This window comes from Bombus pyrosoma, linkage group LG7 (genome assembly GCF_014825855.1).
Source record: "Bombus pyrosoma isolate SC7728 linkage group LG7, ASM1482585v1, whole genome shotgun sequence".
Taxonomy (NCBI): domain Eukaryota; kingdom Metazoa; phylum Arthropoda; class Insecta; order Hymenoptera; family Apidae; genus Bombus; species Bombus pyrosoma.
In genome coordinates this window covers 8,461,231-8,480,188 of record NC_057776.1, presented here as the reverse complement: position 1 = coordinate 8,480,188, position 18,958 = coordinate 8,461,231, and the positions used below count along the sequence as shown (strand labels likewise).

At 28.9% G+C, this 18,958-nt stretch overlaps 4 protein-coding genes and 1 long non-coding RNA gene across 16 annotated transcripts; 3 read left to right on the top strand and 2 right to left on the bottom strand.

Annotated features, from left to right (window-relative positions):
* The first annotated feature begins 420 nt into the window (after window positions 1-420).
* LOC122569094 (mitogen-activated protein kinase kinase kinase 12) lies at window positions 421-9,297 on the top strand. 2 transcript variants are annotated; one of them, XM_043729618.1, is made up of 12 exons: window positions 421-802; window positions 3,676-3,842; window positions 5,728-6,002; window positions 6,077-6,263; window positions 6,329-6,520; window positions 6,673-7,099; window positions 7,179-7,405; window positions 7,477-7,795; window positions 7,873-8,273; window positions 8,359-8,577; window positions 8,653-8,848; window positions 8,956-9,297. In XM_043729618.1, exons 2-12 carry the CDS (start codon window positions 3,703-3,705, stop codon window positions 9,073-9,075), a joined length of 2,703 nt encoding a protein of 900 aa, XP_043585553.1. In that variant the 5' UTR covers window positions 421-802; window positions 3,676-3,702; the 3' UTR covers window positions 9,076-9,297. The 2 variants fall into 2 exon arrangements, with proteins under 2 accessions (XP_043585553.1, XP_043585554.1); XM_043729619.1 differs by lacking the exons at window positions 421-802; window positions 3,676-3,842 and adding an exon at window positions 4,351-4,482.
* Window positions 905-5,628, bottom strand: LOC122569096. Of its 6 annotated transcripts, none has more exons than XR_006317330.1 (6): window positions 4,810-5,627; window positions 3,809-4,577; window positions 3,421-3,739; window positions 3,286-3,333; window positions 2,976-3,165; window positions 905-2,780 (listed from the first exon to the last, which is right to left on the bottom strand). It is a non-coding gene; the product is annotated as an uncharacterized LOC122569096 (long non-coding RNA). The 6 variants fall into 6 exon arrangements; XR_006317328.1 differs by having other exon boundaries at window positions 3,286-3,739; window positions 3,809-3,981; window positions 4,118-4,577; window positions 4,810-5,626; XR_006317329.1 differs by having other exon boundaries at window positions 905-2,569; window positions 2,649-2,780; window positions 3,286-3,739; window positions 4,810-5,625.
* Window positions 9,298-11,113: 1,816 nt separating the features above from the next.
* LOC122569153 lies at window positions 11,114-13,535 on the bottom strand. 3 transcript variants are annotated; one of them, XM_043729724.1, is made up of 5 exons: window positions 13,494-13,535; window positions 12,742-12,846; window positions 12,345-12,680; window positions 12,053-12,262; window positions 11,114-11,966 (listed from the first exon to the last, which is right to left on the bottom strand). In XM_043729724.1, the coding sequence occupies exons 1-5, from the start codon at window positions 13,518-13,520 to the stop codon at window positions 11,793-11,795; spliced, it is 852 nt and encodes a 283-aa protein (XP_043585659.1). In that variant the 5' UTR covers window positions 13,521-13,535; the 3' UTR covers window positions 11,114-11,792. The 3 variants fall into 3 exon arrangements, with proteins under 3 accessions (XP_043585659.1, XP_043585660.1, XP_043585661.1); XM_043729725.1 differs by lacking the exon at window positions 13,494-13,535 and adding an exon at window positions 12,919-13,057 and having other exon boundaries at window positions 11,430-11,966; XM_043729726.1 differs by lacking the exon at window positions 13,494-13,535 and adding an exon at window positions 12,922-13,057 and having other exon boundaries at window positions 11,430-11,966.
* Window positions 13,536-13,628: 93 nt separating this feature from the next.
* On the top strand, window positions 13,629-14,830 carry LOC122569154 (SOSS complex subunit B homolog). Its single transcript, XM_043729727.1, has 2 exons — window positions 13,629-14,364; window positions 14,491-14,830. The coding sequence occupies exons 1-2, from the start codon at window positions 13,906-13,908 to the stop codon at window positions 14,725-14,727; spliced, it is 696 nt and encodes a 231-aa protein (XP_043585662.1). The 5' UTR covers window positions 13,629-13,905; the 3' UTR covers window positions 14,728-14,830.
* A 480-nt stretch (window positions 14,831-15,310) lies between these two features.
* Window positions 15,311-18,865, top strand: LOC122569079 (solute carrier family 35 member C2). Of its 4 annotated transcripts, none has more exons than XM_043729559.1 (9): window positions 15,313-15,812; window positions 15,900-16,032; window positions 16,265-16,492; window positions 16,565-16,779; window positions 16,866-16,938; window positions 17,006-17,258; window positions 17,362-17,537; window positions 17,651-17,951; window positions 18,379-18,863. In XM_043729559.1, exons 3-9 carry the CDS (start codon window positions 16,283-16,285, stop codon window positions 18,525-18,527), a joined length of 1,377 nt encoding a protein of 458 aa, XP_043585494.1. In that variant the 5' UTR covers window positions 15,313-15,812; window positions 15,900-16,032; window positions 16,265-16,282; the 3' UTR covers window positions 18,528-18,863. The 4 variants fall into 4 exon arrangements, with proteins under 4 accessions (XP_043585496.1, XP_043585494.1, XP_043585495.1 ...); XM_043729560.1 differs by having other exon boundaries at window positions 15,313-15,829; XM_043729561.1 differs by lacking the exon at window positions 15,900-16,032 and having other exon boundaries at window positions 15,311-15,812; window positions 18,379-18,865.
* Window positions 18,866-18,958: the final 93 nt, after the last annotated feature.

The window sequence follows — 18,958 nt, the reverse complement described above, 5'->3', positions numbered from 1 at the left end:
GAAGTAGCGTGTACAGTAGTGGCGCCATCTAACATATGCAGGGTCGCATAGCTGCCTCTTCAAAAAGTATATTATTAATTGTAAAATTATTTCTAAATAATATATCAATATCTGCTCTGTACCCTTACACTTTTAATTGTGCGACATTTATTAACCAGATTATTGAAGCTACTATAACAAATGGAATATCAAAATATGTTATTTTAAGATTCACAGGAATCTTCGAAAATATACATGCCTCCCTGTAAACCTGCGCACGGATACATAGAACACAGCACGTAGTAGTATTCGTGTGCGCGACTCGAATACCAAGAGGCGTGGTTTGAATAGACGGACCTGTTCGGTACTTTGTCTCCCTCTACTAGATACAGAACCCATCGTCTTTACACACTCCCACAGAAAGCAGGCGCACTCTGGTGTCGAAGCCATGGACGATGGTACGCGCCATTTTGTTTAGTGTCCGCTGGACGCGTCGTGCGTCGGGGTGTTGTGGGGTTGTTTTCATGACCGTCAACCGAGAATAAATCCGCGGCTCTTTGAGCTCGCTTACAATTCCGAGCGTACGTATTAGTGTAATCATTTGAACAGTGAAGACACGTATATATGTCTTTTGCATGATTATCGTGACGTGCAACACGAGGATACGTTTTTTGAAAGAGTCGAAGACTCTCATGCTTATAGTGTCAGACTTAGCAGTTGCAGAGACTTCGCAAATGTATGGCGCCAGATACAACTATATGGATACTTGGTAGGGGATTGCCACTGTCGTCGTTCATCGTCGGCAGATATTTTTTTTATAAAGGTAAGAAAAGAGGGGTTGCCCGAGCTTAATCAATAAAGCGTCTTCTCCATACTCTTCCTCTTCCTTTTCTCTGGTTTTCAAACACGGAAAACTTTTAGGTATCGTCGTTGTTTGAATATCCGACGCTTCATGGTTCGACGAGTTTTTCGTACCAAATGTCGTGCGCCCTGACCACGGTAGTGTCTCGCTTGTGCAAGCCGCTCGAGGAAAGTGAAAGCTCACGTTCCCGATCGTTCTGCACTGAGCACGAATCTCGTTCCGTCCGTCGCGTCGCAGCGGTGCACGTTTCGTGCGTCTCGTCTCAAACATTGAAGCGTCATTTGGCCCAAGTTGTCGGCACTTTGAATCGTACTCTTATTACTTCTTCAGTAAAAGCGTCCATTACTTTCGTATGAATGAGAAAAGAACGCTTTTAAAGAAAGGCGATGAATGAGAAAGGATGCTCGGTGTAAAAGCAGGTTCTTGGAATTAATCCGTGCATATTAAAATAAAAGGATTTTTATCTTATATATTAATAAGGTTCGGTTTTCTTTAAGACCAGTAAAATGTTGAAAATGATGAGTACTGGTATATAAAATGAAAAACTGCCTGTTATTTATTCTTCGAGTATATTATAATTTCTGAAAAAGCTTCTTTTCTTAATATGCAATGCACACGTGTACTTTTTGTGTTTTTGAGCCGAATAAAGGCAATAATATCAAAGATGTTTCAATAAACATTATATAAGATATTAGTATATAAAGTTAATATTAAGTTCTTGTGACATATTTCTTTTATTACATTGTACTACGTGTCCTTGAACAGGTAGATTACACTGAATTTCATTTCACTTGTGTTTAAAAAATAAGTAGTGAAGTTCATTTTCTTGAAATATTATCAAAATATTGTCTAGTTAGAACCGTATTAAAGCAATATGTGTACCGATCACTGATGCTATAAACAGCATCGCGATCACTCAATTTATCGGGTGATTTCAACGCTAGGATGTGCACCAATACTATACACGTTGCTCTAATGAAATATTTAACACGTATACATAATAAACACATCGAATTTCATTTTTGATAGTAATGATGCAATATATAAACGATGAATTAAGACTATTTGATACACTTTCCGTACTAGATCATATAGCACTCATTCATTTTTTATGTAATCAATAAATTTTTAAAAAATCCCAATTTATCCTAGTGATGATCTACTTAAAATATTTCATGGATATTTTTCCACGTGATCATTTCTATCGCATACATTGCATTTTGTGCGTTTCAGACAACAACAAAACTGAAATTTCTTCCACCTCCGTTGAAGGATGCGGAGGTGTATTCGTAAAAAGATGTTAACGAATGCAATGATGGAAGCATTAATATGTATTTCATCCCTTTTTCAATGTATTAACAGAATTTGTTCGTTACGTTATATGTAATAAACCATTTCTATTTCTTATCGTATTTAAGTTTTCTATCAAACTCCTCTCTTTTGTTTCGCGATCTCGATATTGGAAGTATTTTTAGATTGTTCTATAAAACTTACGATGGAACTCTTCTCAATGCAACAAAGTCACACACACATGTATATGTAACGAAAATGTAAAGGTTTGAAGCTGACGTAATATATTCTGTTAACTTATTAAATTTGCCGCTATAACATTAGTCATGTACACATAATTCCATATTTTAATTTACTTTGTAATATACTGAATATATTATAATATAATATTAAACATCCATATCGTAATGTTCACTCATACCCTGAAATTATAGCATTCTGGTCAACAAAGCGATAAATCAGGATAGACAATGAGCACCCTACTCATTACGATTCATTCTTCTCCAACTTTACTCACGGAAATAGTCTGTTCAAGAAACGAGGGGTGCAACATGTTCACTCTTTTGGAACATCGATCTGTTAACTCTAGCAAAATTTTCAGAAACCCCTTCATTGTATCATGTGAAGGTTCCAGCTCTAGAAATATATTCTGTAAATAAAATGAACATACGTTCAATCTTGAAAATAAAATTATTTGAATAATCATAAAAAACCATTAATAATGTCTTTCTTTGTATTTATCCCAAATAAATATATTTGGAAGCACGAAATATCCCTCCTTCCTCCCTCCCTTCTCCCAGTAGATCTAGGTTTCGGGGGTGGTTCGTAGTACATTAGACCTTACCTAGCACAGGTGCTGCGGATTAATCCAAGACACACCTACGAATGACTCACTATACAAAACTCTGTATCCTTTTTTTTTTCTTCTCGTAGCGCGAAAGGGTTCCGTGTTTAAACCAGTATCTGATAAACGTTTTTTGCAAAACCAGTTGAATTTTTAATTAATCCTCTTGTTTTCTGTCGCATTATTTTTGCTACAAAATTACGAAGATTTTGTAATTGAAAAAAAGCAAAGACTTTTGGTGTTTCATAAGTATTAGATAAAAGACAAGCTATATGCAATACTCAAATTTTAAGTAAATCTTTCACTTTACCTTTCGTGCTAATATTCTGTTAGAAACCGTGATTTCTTTAATTATCGGCTAAAAATGCAAGTATGATTAGGTTTAACCTAAAGAATCTGCACAAAAAATAAAAGCACGGTTGTTCGGTATGTGACGGCCACATACCACGCCTCTTACTAGATCGGCATTCCATTGAACCCAGCCTCCCCATGTTATGCTAAAGGTGATTTCTTATTCGTCTTTTCTCTTTTTCCTCTGATCTTCGCTCTTGATAAAGTAACATTGCGACGAATACATTTTTTGACGATATACACGTGCATGTAACAAGCGTCAAAAATGTTCTCTTACTTAAAATAATACTAGTAAGGAAGTTTACATCCATAAATTGTATTATTTATCAAATGATAAATTATGTTACAGGATTGGAATACAAAACAATAAGCAACCATGCGTACTCCTGCCGGGACAGAGACACTGTCGCAACCTGAAATGTACAAATTTGAATCTCAGGAAACAGAAGCGTCATCGGGTGTCAATCAAGTAGTTTTATCACCTTCTCATCCGGAAGCGCATATATTCACTAACAGGTAAGAATATAGTATTTTTACAGTGTCAAATATAAAACCAGTATTACATATAATAAATTTGAAATAACGCGCCTTGTTACATTAAATTACGCGCGTACAATTGCGCATGCGCATTCTTAATTATCTGTCATAGGTAAACCTTAAAATTTATATTTGAAATTAGGAATAACTTAATTATTACAAAATATAACTTTACTGCGTGATATTAATTTTGATAATGTTTCAATTGCACATATGTATTTGACCTATAAATGATATGTAGAATGATTATATACTTTTTGATTGTCAAACTGTAATGCACTACAATTACGATCAACCACTTAATCGTAACATCGTCATGCACCATACTGTACATACACAAATAAAAGCAAACGGTAAATGCGGCCCTCTGCCGGCTAACTTGTTAGTTCACGATATGTCTCGTGGTCGTATGCATCCTATATAGTTTCATCGTATTTATATTTTGTTTATTGTGAAAACGTTCAATCAGTGGCATGGTTTTGTGACACTTTCTCTCAGTGTATGGGTCAAGCGTGTTATATCCATATGCTACGCGTGATACGATGGTATTTACACGATTTTTCCTTCGGAAGACACAGAACGACGATGTGGTCGTTCCAAACAACGTCGGTACGAGGAGGTGAGGACGAAGGCCAAATCGTCGGAATGCGCTTCCGATAACGGCATAACGGCACCATCGTTGACGGCTTTGATCTTGTCCCCACACTAACACATCTATAGAAACTCATATTGTTAATCTTTTCTATTTATCAGATATATTTATGTCCCAAACATAATTCCTAATCACACGACCCATGTCATTTTTATCATTTCCATTTTTCAGTTATTAAAAGATGTCTTTCTTACGTGATTTCAGTATCTTCGATATAAACACGAAAGAGTATTTTTAAATGATATAGCATAAGATACATAATACACAGAAGTAAAGTACATTGCAGATACTTACACTTATCGTATGATATTGCTTATAACAGCTACTTGACTCACGACTTACGATCACAGTTTACATGTTTGACAGGTGTACAAGTCATTTAAGGAAACCGATGCTCACTGATTAAATGTTCCTATTAATTTCACTTACATTAGTTAGATTTCGTGACGTTTTAACATGACGATTTTAATACATACACATGTCCATATTGATTGTGTATGTAACGAATCGTTTGTTATGACAATAAGACATGAAAATTTTATATGCCCAAACCTCTTTGTTGCGTTTTTCAAAGTAACGTCACTTTTCTTTTGTTTGGAGTCTAAATTCTGAAATTTTTCAACACAGATATGTTAGGGACTTAAGTTCATTAATAATAGTTATAAAGCGAAAAAATATGATTATTGTTTGATTAAGATAATTTGATTAGTATAAATTAATGAGTTAGTAAAGAAATTTGTTTAAATGGTACATTTTTAAAAATAATTTATTTATTGACATTTTGAATAAAAATTTCATAACCATTATTTACTCTTTTAAAAAAGTTATGAGTTAGTTAGCTTATATTAGAAGCTTTATTCAAGATTAAATTAATAACTTCCAAAAAAATTAATAAAGAATATTTTTACTCCTTACTATCATTTTTCCTATAGTTAATATTTCAATTCACAATATCATATATTACATTATTTTCAGTAGTTCAAGATGAGAAACTCCAGTAAAAAATAAAATTCTTGTAACTCTTGCTTGATAAAATTTCGTAATACACATTTGCTACATATTTCATAATAGTATTTTTACTGCATTGTAAAAAATTATATTTATCGAATAAAAATAGCGAAATAATTGAAGTAATTTTGTTCTTTCATTGATATTTTAACATTTTCATATTCAGAAATTAAGTCTTTTAATGTCTTTGATTATTTATTTTAGCATGTTATGTATACAAGAAGAATTAGGTCAGTTGAGTGGAATTGCAGGAGGTCCTATTATCCCTGACCCACGTGATGCTCAATTACCTAATAACAATCATAGCAATTCAGAAAGCAATAGTAACTCTAGTGAAACTGCAACAAAATGTACTCCAGGTACTGGAACTTTAGATGCACAAAGATCAAGCTGGGTGGAAGGTATATTAGGGTGCATGCGTCCAGTTTGGACTATGCTTTCAAAAGCAGCTGTTAATGAAAAAATTAAAGGACATCAAAGTAAGTAATCACTTTTTGTAGATTTAATATAGTCTTTATAACATTATTTATAGGATAAAATCAAATAATTTTAGCGGATGACTGGGAAATACCGTTTGAATCAATCAGTGAACTCCAATGGCTTGGATCTGGAGCACAGGGGGCAGTATTTAGTGGAAAATTAAATAAAGAAGTTGTAGCTGTAAAAAAGGTGCGAGAGCCACGTGAAACTGATATACGGCACTTACGGAAGTTAAATCATCCGAATATTGTTCAATTTAAGTAAGTTTTTAGCTGTACTATAAATGCTATAAAAAATAATATAAATAATCTTTATATATTCTCAGAGGTGTTTGCACACAAGCACCATGTTACTGTATAATAATGGAGTTTTGTCCATACGGACCATTATACGACCTCCTTAGGGCTGGAGAACCAGTTCCACCTCCTAGATTAGTATCATGGTCAAAACAAATTGCTGCTGGAATGGCCTATCTTCATGCACATAAAATTATACACAGAGATCTTAAAAGCCCAAAGTATGTCATTTAATCTAATATGATTAAATTCATATATATTTTTAGGCTCAGTAAATTTTTATTTACCTCATAAAATAAGAACATCTTTGTCTTTACTACACTTACGTACTATATTTATGTGTTTATCTTCTAAATTCTATTTACAATTTCAGTGTGTTGATAGGACAAGGAGAAGTTGTCAAAATTAGCGATTTTGGAACTAGTAGAGAATGGAATGAAATTAGTACAAGAATGAGTTTCGCTGGTACAGTTGCCTGGATGGCCCCAGAAATCATCAGAAACGAGCCTTGTTCTGAAAAAGTAGATATATGGTCGTATGGAGTGGTATTATGGGAACTCTTAAGCGGAGAAATACCTTACAAAGACGTGGATTCCTCTGCAATCATTTGGGGCGTGGGTAATAATTCTCTTCATTTACCAATCCCTGCAAGCTGCCCAGAAGGTTATAGGTTACTTGTAAAACAATGTTGGGCTGCAAAACCACGTAATAGACCTTCCTTTAAACATATTGAAATTCACCTCGGAATTGCAGCAGTTGAAGTGCTATGTACAAAACCTGATGATTACTTTAAGACACAGGTAAATTGAAAATTTAAAAATAAAAATGGAAGAAACCTATTTAAATATTAAAAGGTGTTTATAATTTTTATAATTACAGCAATCTTGGAAAAAAGAAATTAGAGATCATATGAAACAAATGCAGACAAATAGTTGTAGTAGTCCAAGATTTGAAGCTGATCTCATTCGACGACGTGAGGATGAATTAAGACATGCTCAAGATATTCGAGAACATTATGAACGTAAACTCGAACGTACTAATAATTTGTACTTAGAATTAAGCGCTGTTTTATTGCAGTTAGAACAGCGTGAACGAGATGTAATTAAGTAAGTAATAAATTAGAAAATTAAAATAGCTAATAGTAAGTAATTTTAATATATCTTATTTTCTCTCTTAGACGAGAACAACAAAGTGGGTATAAGCAATGTAAGAAGCGACTTGTACACCCCCTTATAAAGGCTCAAGAAAGACTTCATCGTAGACGTAACCCTCAATTTTCGACATCATCTACTCCAACAACTCCACCATCCCCAACAGACTGTCCACAAACTCCTATAAAAGCAACTATGTGTACCCAACTAAATGAATCTAATCAACCAGAGACAGTTTTAGTCCCTAATAATAGTTTCAAACAACGCAAATATAGGCATCGTAGAGTAGGATCTGGATGTGGTGTAAATTCTAGCCCACGATCGAGTCCTCATCGTGAAAGAAAAGTACGTATCTAACATGAAAATATGTACTTATTAATTAATAAATTAAAATATAATGCTGGGTGCATATCTGTTTTCAGAGTACAGAAGTATGTGCACGTTTTGTTGATAGTCAAACACAGACAGATATAATGGATATCAACGAAACTGATTTTAATCCTGTTGGACATACAACAACAATCTCATCAACAGAAAAACTTTCTGTAAATAGTCTTAGTAAACAGTCATTAAATAAACAAACACCAGAAAGTTTAAATGGAAATTCAGTTTTATCCGAAGTTCATTATAGAATGCAATCTAGTCCTTGTTCCAGTCCTGAACCTTCAAATGAAAATCGTGCAAATGGAAATGAACGTTTAAAGGACTGTAGTGATGACGATAATCTTGAAACACTTGGTCGAAAAGTTAGCGAAATTATTAATGCTAATCGTCTTATTTCTCCTATAGATAATGGAAATTGCGATGATGTGATACAACACAGGTAAAACATATTTAATATAAATATACATATATTAATATATGGACTTTAACAATAATTGAAAGTAATAAATAATTGTTCATTTCAGAGGCAAAGAAGAACCTATAAACCTGTCCGGACATTTTTGTGGAATTATTGTTAACAATACTAATACACCTCACGAACAGTCAGAAATTAAAACTCGACCTTGTTCTGAAAGTATGGATACTTTATGCGATCGTGAAGATGATGCATGTGAGGAAAGTTGGTCAGATGAAGAAGGCGAAGATCCAAGTTATACGTATAATTATTCTTTAAAAAGAAGAAGGTATTTTTTCTAGAATGATGTAAAAGTATGAAATTAATCTAATTCATATCTTAATTTAATGAATTTATTTTAAAGTATTGCAAGACGACCAATTGGTCCTGGATGTAGATTAAGAAGATTTAAACATGCACCTGAACGCATAGAGAGAGTGTTAGCTTCTGATGAGGAAAATACTTCCGAATATTCACATCCTCCGTCCAGTCAATCCTCCACGTTAGAAAGTAATCCCGATATGCAAAGAGTATTTCGTAATATTCATTATTCTCATAAGGTGAGTCAAAATAATTCTTATTATTAACGTAATATTATTGAAAATGTATGTATTATATACAGTATAATACACAATATATTTTTACTTTTATTTCTATTTTTATTTAGAGGAAAGAAATAGATGATGTTTCTGATACATCAAGTCAATCAGAAACAGATGAAGTCAGTGAGATTACAATTGCATCTCAACCAGTAGTTGCAAACTTAAAAATAGAAAGTAGTGTGTAGATTAACAGGATTTTTATATCTCATTTACGATTGATATAAGTACCTAACAACCAGTGCACTTTTGTAGCGTATGCTCTCATCCTGTGTTAAATATTGTAGATATTTATCAATTTAAGGTATATGTTAGATATATATGTACATTAATTTTATGCATTATTTATCAATGAAATATTACATTAATATTATTAAGATACTAGACAGTTACTGAGAAAAGTTTATAAAAATCACATTCTAAATCTTTATTAAAATTTAAATTACTATTTTTGAAAACTATTACAAAATTCAACAACTGAATTAATTTAATGAAATTGTTTTCTATCATTATCTATGATATGATTTATTATACGCTATAGAAAATGAACATAAATCAATAACTATTTTTTCTAAGAAAAATATAAAATATAGATTGCTGATATTTTCAACAGAATCGAAAATTTACACAAACATGTGTATAAACATGTTATATAGTATTATTTGTAAATACATGCACCTCATGCTCGCGTCTGAAAGAGAAAAAATCATTACTTAAAATTCATTCCATTATGTTTTACATTTCTTTTTACAGTTCCTTTTAGTAAATGTAGAATTCTCAACTAATCAATAATGAACTTATTATGAATTATGTGTTGCATTTATTTCATATTATTAATAAAAAATATTCAGTTAGACTCAAATCAATCATTCCTACGATGAATGCAAAATCAATTATTGATAATTACATTCACTTATACGTATAGATGAAATTCACCATAATGTAGAAATCAATTTTAAAAATCAATAAACTCATATATTATTTGGTAGTTTACAAAGAGTTATTGTATATAAATACAATAAAATAAAAATAAATATTGCATTAGAAAAACATACTTTTGAAAGTAATTTAGAAAATATGTAATGGAATGACAATTACTAAATAAATTTTAAAACATAAGTGCCTGTGGCAATTTTCATAAAGTACACCAAATAGTGATCATTGAAATAAAATAACAAAATCTAATTAATGTGCAATAAACAGCAATTAAGCTTGCAACTGAAAATAGAATCACATCAGTACAATAATTTTTCGATTCAATAAATATTCTGCTATTCTGATAAAGTCAAATTATAAATAACATGAGGTATTGCTTGAGGGCTATTTTACTGTAACAAAGTCATTAAATATTTTTGATGCATTAAAACTTTTACCAATAATCTTACTACAGATTTCATTAATGTACTGTATGTAATAAATTTTATTGTTTCATTTCTCAATTAATAAATGAAAACAATCTAATTTAATGACTATGTTAGAAAACTAGTGTAAGTAGTATTATGATATAGTCAAAACAATGCAGGTTGTCTGAGTTTCAAACTGAAACTCAATAATAGTGTTGGACTGTATGTAAAAGTCATATACTCATTCTCTCAAATTAATAACAATAAATATCGTAATTACACATGCAAAACTAAACGACATCGTTAAGTCAATTGTCCAAAGTACTGTCTGCATCCATCTATTGTACCTGCTTTGAAACTCAAATTGCCTTAATGACAATTACTATACTATTGTAAATATAGACAATACAACATAAATTTAAGAAAATAGTGGCTAAGGTATGATATAACATTTTCATGTGCTCATTTGGACGAAGTAATTAATAAGATATATAAAAATGTACTTTATGATAATCATACATATTGTATCTATTATATTTATGCGAGTAGTTGCATAAATTGTTCCTTCTTGTGCAGTGGCAGCTAAACTGACTAGTTCTATTATTCTTTAATAATAGAAGCAGTACACAAAATTTGTGTTATAAACAAATAAAGTTGATTTACAATAATTGGTATATGCAATTTAATTACAAACCTTAATAACATTGTAAACTTATTAGATAATTTGATTTTGTTAAAATAAAACTATTTTTATATAAATTATAAAATATGAATTATTTATATATGCATTAACATTTGAAAACAAAATATATATATGATCTGAAATCTTTATTTAAGTAAAAAGCAAATATTGTAAAGAAAAATGATGGTATGTGATAGTATGTTACTTTACACGTAAGTATATATATATTAACTTATTAAAATACAATAAATATTTGCACAGCCTATTTTTAACAAAAGTATACATATTATTATGATAGAAAAACCTTACTAGCAATAAAAGTTGCTATACATACAACGTAATATTTTAATTATTATATATATTTAACATAATTTGAAATAAATTTCTTTCTGTATAACACTCTCAATATCCATTCAACATAAAATAGCGATCTGAGTCTTGTTTACATTTATCAAATTAATGATTATATTTTTTATTCTTTATATTATTGAACATGTAAAAGTTCTAATCACTTAGATCATCATATTGCAATTTCTATATTTTATAGCTCTACTTAATTACAAGATTTAATACATTACATATGTACAGTTTACTCGAGGACAAACATTAAACGTGGGCATCATATTTTTATTAAATATAATAAAAACTAAATTTATTTACACTTGCCGGTAAATATTCAGTCTATTTTAATAAATATAGTGAATATTTGAGTATTATATTAACTGTCATGAAAAATGAATAACTTGAGATTATATGTCAAATAAATAAAAATTAAAACATGTTTATGAAGAATTATAGTTTCAAACATTTTCTACTTATATAAAGTTGTTCATTGATAATAGAATAAAAAATAATATTTAATATACTAGAGCTTACAAATTTACCAGTAAAATGAATTGTGCAGAAATTCTGCAGTGGATTTATACAATGATGAAGCACTTTGTCTTAATCCAGTCAATAATGATACAACTCCTTCTTTCTCATCTTCTTGTTCATCTTCTTCAGGTAAGTAGTCTGGCATGTCTTCAGTATCACCATTATTTCCAGTATGAATCTTATGATTAAATATATTGTTAATAAAAAAATCACAACTTATTTTAATCCTAAAATTTAGAAATTTTGCTCTGTACAAATATTTACCAATTTAACGAGATACTCTTGATTGAATTTATTTCGTGTCACCAATCTCGCTTCCATATTCTCAGAATTTTTTTGGATAGCTTCTGCAATTTGTTTGGCAGTAACATAACTTAAAGTACGCATTGTAACACGCTGATGTTCTACATCAACTACCAGAGAAACTAGTCCATTGATTCTTATTAATATTGCCTCCAACTCTGCACGAGTTTCCTATTTCATATGCATATATAATTTTTATGAAATAATAAATACATAAAATTAAAATATATACATACTATCTATATGTATTTACCGGTAATAAGCCTTGAACATGTAATACAATCACATGAGTCTTTAACTTTTTAGGCTCGATAACTCTTTTACATCTGCTACGTAAATTATATATTGGTGGTTTCATTCTTTCTATGTCATCTTTTATACATTGTGCTCGTTTAGATATCTTTGGTTTATCTACATTGTACTTATTTATAATTGCGTCCAAGGCTTCACGAACTCCAAAAGTAGAGGTTATGTGTACATAATTATCCACGTTCTTAACAAATAACTCCAAAATATCTAAACTCAAATTAACAATCTCAAAATCGGGTACTTCTAAGACATACGCTACATATGACAAAACTGTTTTATCCTAAAATCAGTAATTCTTGTTATAAAAATAAAGTATAAACAAATTTCGAAAAATTTCCTACCTTCAAAATCGTATCATGATTTGCAAAATCATTTGCCAATTTTTTGTATGTTTCGAGGGTAACTTTCAATTCTTTCGGATCCAGAGATTCGTCCACGTCCATTATCTAAAAGTGTAATGTTGACATTAGCTTATTCTTAAACTAATATTGTCATAATAAAAAGAAGTTCAATATTACTACTTATGATTATCTCTCTGGGTTAACATTGATAGGCATTCAAAAATAAGCAGATCTTTAAAAATATTTTTATTTCTTGAATAATTATCGAGTAGAACACAAACTTCGTAGTAGTAGAATGCGTTTACCTAACTTGCTAACTGATATGACAAATTTCAGGGAATAAATTTTGAATCTTTTACTAGGTAAATTTCATAGATCTACAATTAAATTACATTCTACATATTGTTAAATGAAAAATAATTTCGTTTTCAATTCATTCGCAATTTTTCAACAGACTATATTATTATTTAAAAAACATAACGTAATGGATATAACATAAAGTTTCAATTGAAAGGATTTAAATATAATTTTCATATATAACAAACAATGTGTATACTTTGTATAATAATAAAATTGTTCTTTTTTATTATTATAAAAAAATTAACTAAAGCGCATACATTTAATGTATGAGTAAATTCTATATGCAGTTGCTACGTATATATGTATACAAGTTGTGTAGAAATAATCATGTATTTGCATATATGCATATAATACACATATATGTATGTTTCGAATAGATGTATCAGTTTTACCCTACGTAGTAATAACAGAACATTCATGTTACAACCAGCTGCTGCCAGATTATTTCGATGACGTGCATATTATAGGGCAGCAGCGAAACTAGTATCTATATGACGTACTAAAATAAGATGGCCGACATTCATTCTACTAGCTACCAACAGTATAACACCCGTATTACCTTTCTAACTTCTTTCTTACTTTACGCAACCAAATATTTTAAACATTCATTAGTGTCATTCTAAGTACTGGTAGAAAGAAATTGATGTAGTTATACGATATCGAACAACACATTGAAGATAATAGGGAAGTTAAATTAAATAAACGTAAAGTAACAAAGTATATCTGACGTATTTTCAAATATACGCGTATAGGTGATTATTCGTAAAGAGTGCTAGTGTAAAGTGCATATTGATTGTCAAAACAATGGAATACGTATTGATAAAAGACATACGGCCGGGTCAAAAAAACATTAATGTAGTGTTTATTGTTCTGGAAGTTGGTCATCCTACCATTACCAAAGAAAACCGCGAAGTTCGAACGTTTAAAGTGGCAGACAGTACAGCATGCATGAATGTTTCAATTTGGGATGAACCTGGACAGCTTTTAGTACCAGGGGATATTGTAAGATTAACAAAAGGTTATGCTTCTGTTTGGAGACAATGCTTAACTCTGTATTCTGGAAAAAATGGAGACATACAAAAAATTGGTGAATTTTGTATGGTAATAAATGAACAGTTAAACATGAGTGAACCAAATCCTGCTTTAGCGCAACAAATGATTAACCAAAGTGGTTCTGGTCCACCTGGTAGTAATGTTAACAATACTATTACAAATAATGGAAATGCAAATAATATCACTGGCCAAGCTGGAAGGCAACCACTGGTATATTGTGCAATATATTCATTGCTTTTAATTAGATATTAATAATAGATTTATTTCTAATTTTACAAAGAGTGTAGCTATTTTTAGTGCTTCTATTAATATTAATATTAATTTATTTTATCATAGACAATTCAAAGCAACTCAACAACACCTGCTAGTGGTACTGCTGGCAGTTCAACAACAACAAAGAGTGGAAACAATAATAACAATAGCACTGGTGGAAATAGTGGTAATACTTCAGGTCTTCCAGGGGGATCTGCAAGATACTCTGGTGATTCAACAACAAAAACATCTGTTGCAACAAAAACTAATTCTCGTGGTCGTGGGGGGTACAGAAACGGTGGACGTAGTGATCGTAGATAACATATAAATAAGAAGTGGTTAATTATATATGTGTAATAAAAATATGCAATTGGTTATATAATATTTAGGATAACTGTAATATACTGTTTTTTTAATAATCCTGTATATGTGTATTCATGAATTAATGTATACGATAGATTTGTCTTAGAATATAACATCATGAATTGAAGACAATCCAATTAAGTAGAATAGATGAAAAATACTATCATCAGTGATATAATATATTAATGTTTCAGTGAATTAATTTTAATTCATATATTTAGAATCATTGAGTTTTGTACATTTTTTAATTTAAATCTGGAGCTTGTCTTCAAATCATAGTAAAAGTATCAAATTTCTCTTACTCTGATAAATGAATGTAATATATATAAAGTATATAATATCTGCATTTAACTGATAAATAATTTTATTTGCTAATTTTTTAAAATATATTTTATAAAATAAAGAACAATAATATGTGTATATTTAATTTACACTGAGTAAATAAGGATAAAATAATTTTGAAAAATATTAATCTGTATACAAAACAACATTTAATATAAAACATATTTGAATTTATTATATGATGTTGTTACTCAGTGTAAATATACATTAAAATAAAAATATGTGATCATTGACTTTGTATATTTTTATCAGAAGCGTTAAATAGAAAACTAAATATGTACAGTATTTATTGCTACTTATAACTATCAATTTAACTATCAATTATTTGGTGTACATTGACCCTATTTTTATTTAATATTTATATTTTGTACATAATTAAATTCAATTTTTATAACATTAAAATTGGTGTCAATTTTTTAAATAATGGATGTACCAAATAATAAATAACCCAATCATTAAAAAGTAAGGATATATTAAGCATTTGTGTTTACTTTAAAGTCAATGTTTTTAAAAAAACTCAGCCAAAGTATAGATAATTCTACAAATAAGTTTACCACCATAAGAAATTTCAAAATGATAAGAAGATTACTGTGATAATATGCATTTATCAGATTGTGGTTTGCCACGTTTTTGTCTACTATAATTTTTAGGTTATGTTTATACATGACTTCACGTTTATGTATATCGTATGTCACATCGAAGTAAGTGATAACGATATGTATGTACTTTAATTTTGTTTTCTTTCTAATGTTCTCGCTTGTAACTTTGAATACATTATAAATTTACAGAATGAATGTGAATTCTGTCATCATTGTTATACAATTATTTCTTTTGTTAAACATATAACTTAAAATAACAGATGTCTAAATTAGACATAACAATTTATGAATATTTTTTATGTATTTAAAGAATTCTAAGACGGTACGTTTAACATATTTATTATAACATTCGGTTATACTTTACTACATTGCATAATGTTATCATAAATCGTAAATCTTAATTAAAAGTGTTATTGATTTAAAATAAGAATTGTATTCTACAAATACCATTTAATACTTCACTGTTTCTTATGTTTAACTGTGTTATGTAGTAAATGAATATATTATTTATACATTTTAATACTATATTTAATATCGTAAATTTATAATTACAGATTATTTTTTTCTGAAGTATGACAAGATCACATATAAAATATCAAATTGCAAAAGATACAGATGATACATCAGATTATTTTCTCGAACCGGTCCAAGAGTTTCCAAATGTGTCCAAAAAAGAAGTATCTTTTTGGAAAAAATTTTTTCAAATTATCATATTAATTCTGTGCTATTTTGTGTTGTCTGTAGGTTTAACTTTTTATGTACAATGGCTTTATAATACATATGTAAGTGAAGATATCTGTGATTTATAAAAGTTTATTATTTGATTTTATTTTATATATGCACTCATTTTTTAGGGATTTCATTTTCCACTTGTTGTGGTGATATGTCACTTATTAATAAAATTTTTATTTTCTGCTTCAATAAGATGTATTAAAACATGTTGGAAGAAACAACAACAATTAAAACTTCCTTTACAAAGCATAATAGGAATGGTTATGCCAATTGGCATAGCTAGTGGCCTTGATATAGGTCTATCAAATTGGGCAATTTCATTAATTACTATGTCATTGTATGTATTTATTATTCTACATTAAGAACAAAATAAAATATATTTACGACTTTGTGATAGTATTAATGAATTATATTGTTATTTAGATATACTATGACAAAATCAACTTCTATTATTTTTATTCTTGGATTTGCACTCTTTTTGAAGTTGGAGAAAAAGGTAGTAATATTAATTTCCTATATGAATGCTTCAAATATAATATATTAAAAAAATAATTTTGTTATAGTCTTGGACATTATCATGTATTGTAGTAATGATATCAGGAGGTTTATTTATGTTTACCTATAAATCAACACAATTTGAAGTTTTTGGATTTGTAATTTGCCTCTTAGCATCATTTTTAAGTGGTATTCGGTGGACTATGACACAACTAGTTATGCAAAAATCTAAACTTGGAATGAAAAGTCCAATTGACATGATGTACTATATGCAATTATGGATGTTATTACCTATTGTACCAGTGATGATATGGTTTGAAGGTATATATATGTAAGATGTACAGCTATATTCTTTTTTTAAATCATGTATGTAAATATTATGTTACGTATTTTTGAAAAAGGTAAAAAAATATATTATTTTTAGGATCTCATCTATACAATAGTTTTAAAAATACAGATTGGAATGATGTTCAAACTATTACAATGACTACAATTGCTGTATTTGGAAGTGCTATTATAGCTTTCCATATGGAAGTTATGGAATTTTTAGTTGTTACATATACTTCTAGTCTTACACTTTCAATTATTGGCATAATTAAGGTAAATTAACTACATATTGAATAACATAATATTATATAACTTTATTGAATACTAGAATATACAAGTAAAATATTAATATTTGGGTAAAAATCTTTAAATTATTGTCTTTCTAGGAAATATTTATTTTAATTTTGGCTGTTGAATGGGAAGGTGATCAAATGAGTCATCTTAATTTTGTAGGATTGTTAATGTGCCTTTGTGGAATCACAATTCATACGATACAAAAAGCATTATCCAATAGGAACAAAAAAGCTGAAAATTTGGAATTACAAGTAAATTCTCTTTCAAGTAATAATTTTAAAACTGAAGAGGTAATCGATACAAATTTACCTTTGTTAACTCAAAAATCGACATCGCTAACAAATCTTTTAAACGCGGAATTCAGTTCAGACGAAGATGATCCAATTAAACATGGTGAGAATTCTACTCAGATCCTATCTAATATATTGCAACGTAGGGAACAGTAAAGTCTAAACTTTAACATTGATATACAAGGACATAAAATTTATTTATTCTGAAAAGCCATTCCATATCTAATTATATACTATTTCCCGCATTTTATACATATTTTTACACCTCAATTTAATTATTAAATTTATAATCCTTAATTTTCAATGAAAATGTTAATAATTCTTATGTATGTCCTATTTTTAAGGATATAATTTATGCATGTAAAATTATGTATAAATTTATTTTTTTAATATTATTTCGAAAAACAAATTTTTATTTAAACACTTAAAAACTTAAAGAGTGCAAATAATACACATATATAAAACAAAGTACATATATGTATAGTAAATAACTTTAAAAGGAAATTTATTTTATAATTATTTACTTACAGCCTGTGTTATTAGTTCCTTGCTTAAAAATAGCATAACTATACCTTATTATTTAGTAGTATTTTTCGCATTTGATCTTATTTATGCTATATACATATATTTATATACAAATAACAAGACTTCCAGAATTACACAGCATAATAATAGATGATAATGTAAACATTGAAAAACTGTGCACATTTTATAAATTATTATTAATTTAAAAAAAAGGTATATCTAATTAACAACTTTTTAATCAAAATTTGTGTGAACAGCCATTATTATTATTTAATATTATTCTTATAATATTATAAGGACAAATATACAAAAACATTACAGTAGACAAAGACATTATTAATTTTTTACATTCATAAATCGCATTTTATGTAATTTGATGTTAATATTATACAAATTAATTATAGAGTATAAAAACAATGCTTCATGTAATTATGTAATTTTATGGTAATTTATTTAATTTTATGATATACATGTTAATTTGCATAAGGATAATAATAATGTATTTTGTCAAAGAAATTTATTTAATATGTATGTTCTCATATTGAGAATGTTATAATTTTTATTTTATAATCTTAAAGTATTCAT

Bases quoted from the DNA above. Each gene is read 5' to 3' on its own strand.
- LOC122569094 (XM_043729618.1), top strand. From the start codon at position 3,703: ATGCGTACTCCTGCCGGGACAGAGACACTGTCGCAACCTGAAATGTAC. The intron at 3,843-5,727 runs GTAAGAATATAG...TATTTATTTTAG, and splicing joins GCGCATATATTCACTAACAG to CATGTTATGTATACAAGAAG. The intron at 8,274-8,358 runs GTAAAACATATT...TGTTCATTTCAG, and splicing joins GATGATGTGATACAACACAG to AGGCAAAGAAGAACCTATAA.
- LOC122569153 (XM_043729724.1), bottom strand. From the start codon at position 13,520: ATGAATGTTCTGTTATTACTACGTAGG. The intron at 12,847-13,493 runs GTAAAACTGATA...TTACACTTTTAG, and splicing joins TTCTGTTATTACTACGTAGG to ATAATGGACGTGGACGAATC. The intron at 11,967-12,052 runs GTAAATATTTGT...TTTAATCATAAG, and splicing joins AAGAGTATCTCGTTAAATTG to ATTCATACTGGAAATAATGG.
- LOC122569154 (XM_043729727.1), top strand. From the start codon at position 13,906: ATGGAATACGTATTGATAAAAGACATACGGCCGGGTCAAAAAAACATT. The intron at 14,365-14,490 runs GTATATTGTGCA...ATTTTATCATAG, and splicing joins AAGCTGGAAGGCAACCACTG to ACAATTCAAAGCAACTCAAC.
- LOC122569079 (XM_043729561.1), top strand. From the start codon at position 16,283: ATGACAAGATCACATATAAAATATCAAATTGCAAAAGATACAGATGAT. The intron at 16,493-16,564 runs GTAAGTGAAGAT...CTCATTTTTTAG, and splicing joins AATGGCTTTATAATACATAT to GGATTTCATTTTCCACTTGT. The intron at 17,259-17,361 runs GTATATATATGT...TATTATTTTTAG, and splicing joins AGTGATGATATGGTTTGAAG to GATCTCATCTATACAATAGT.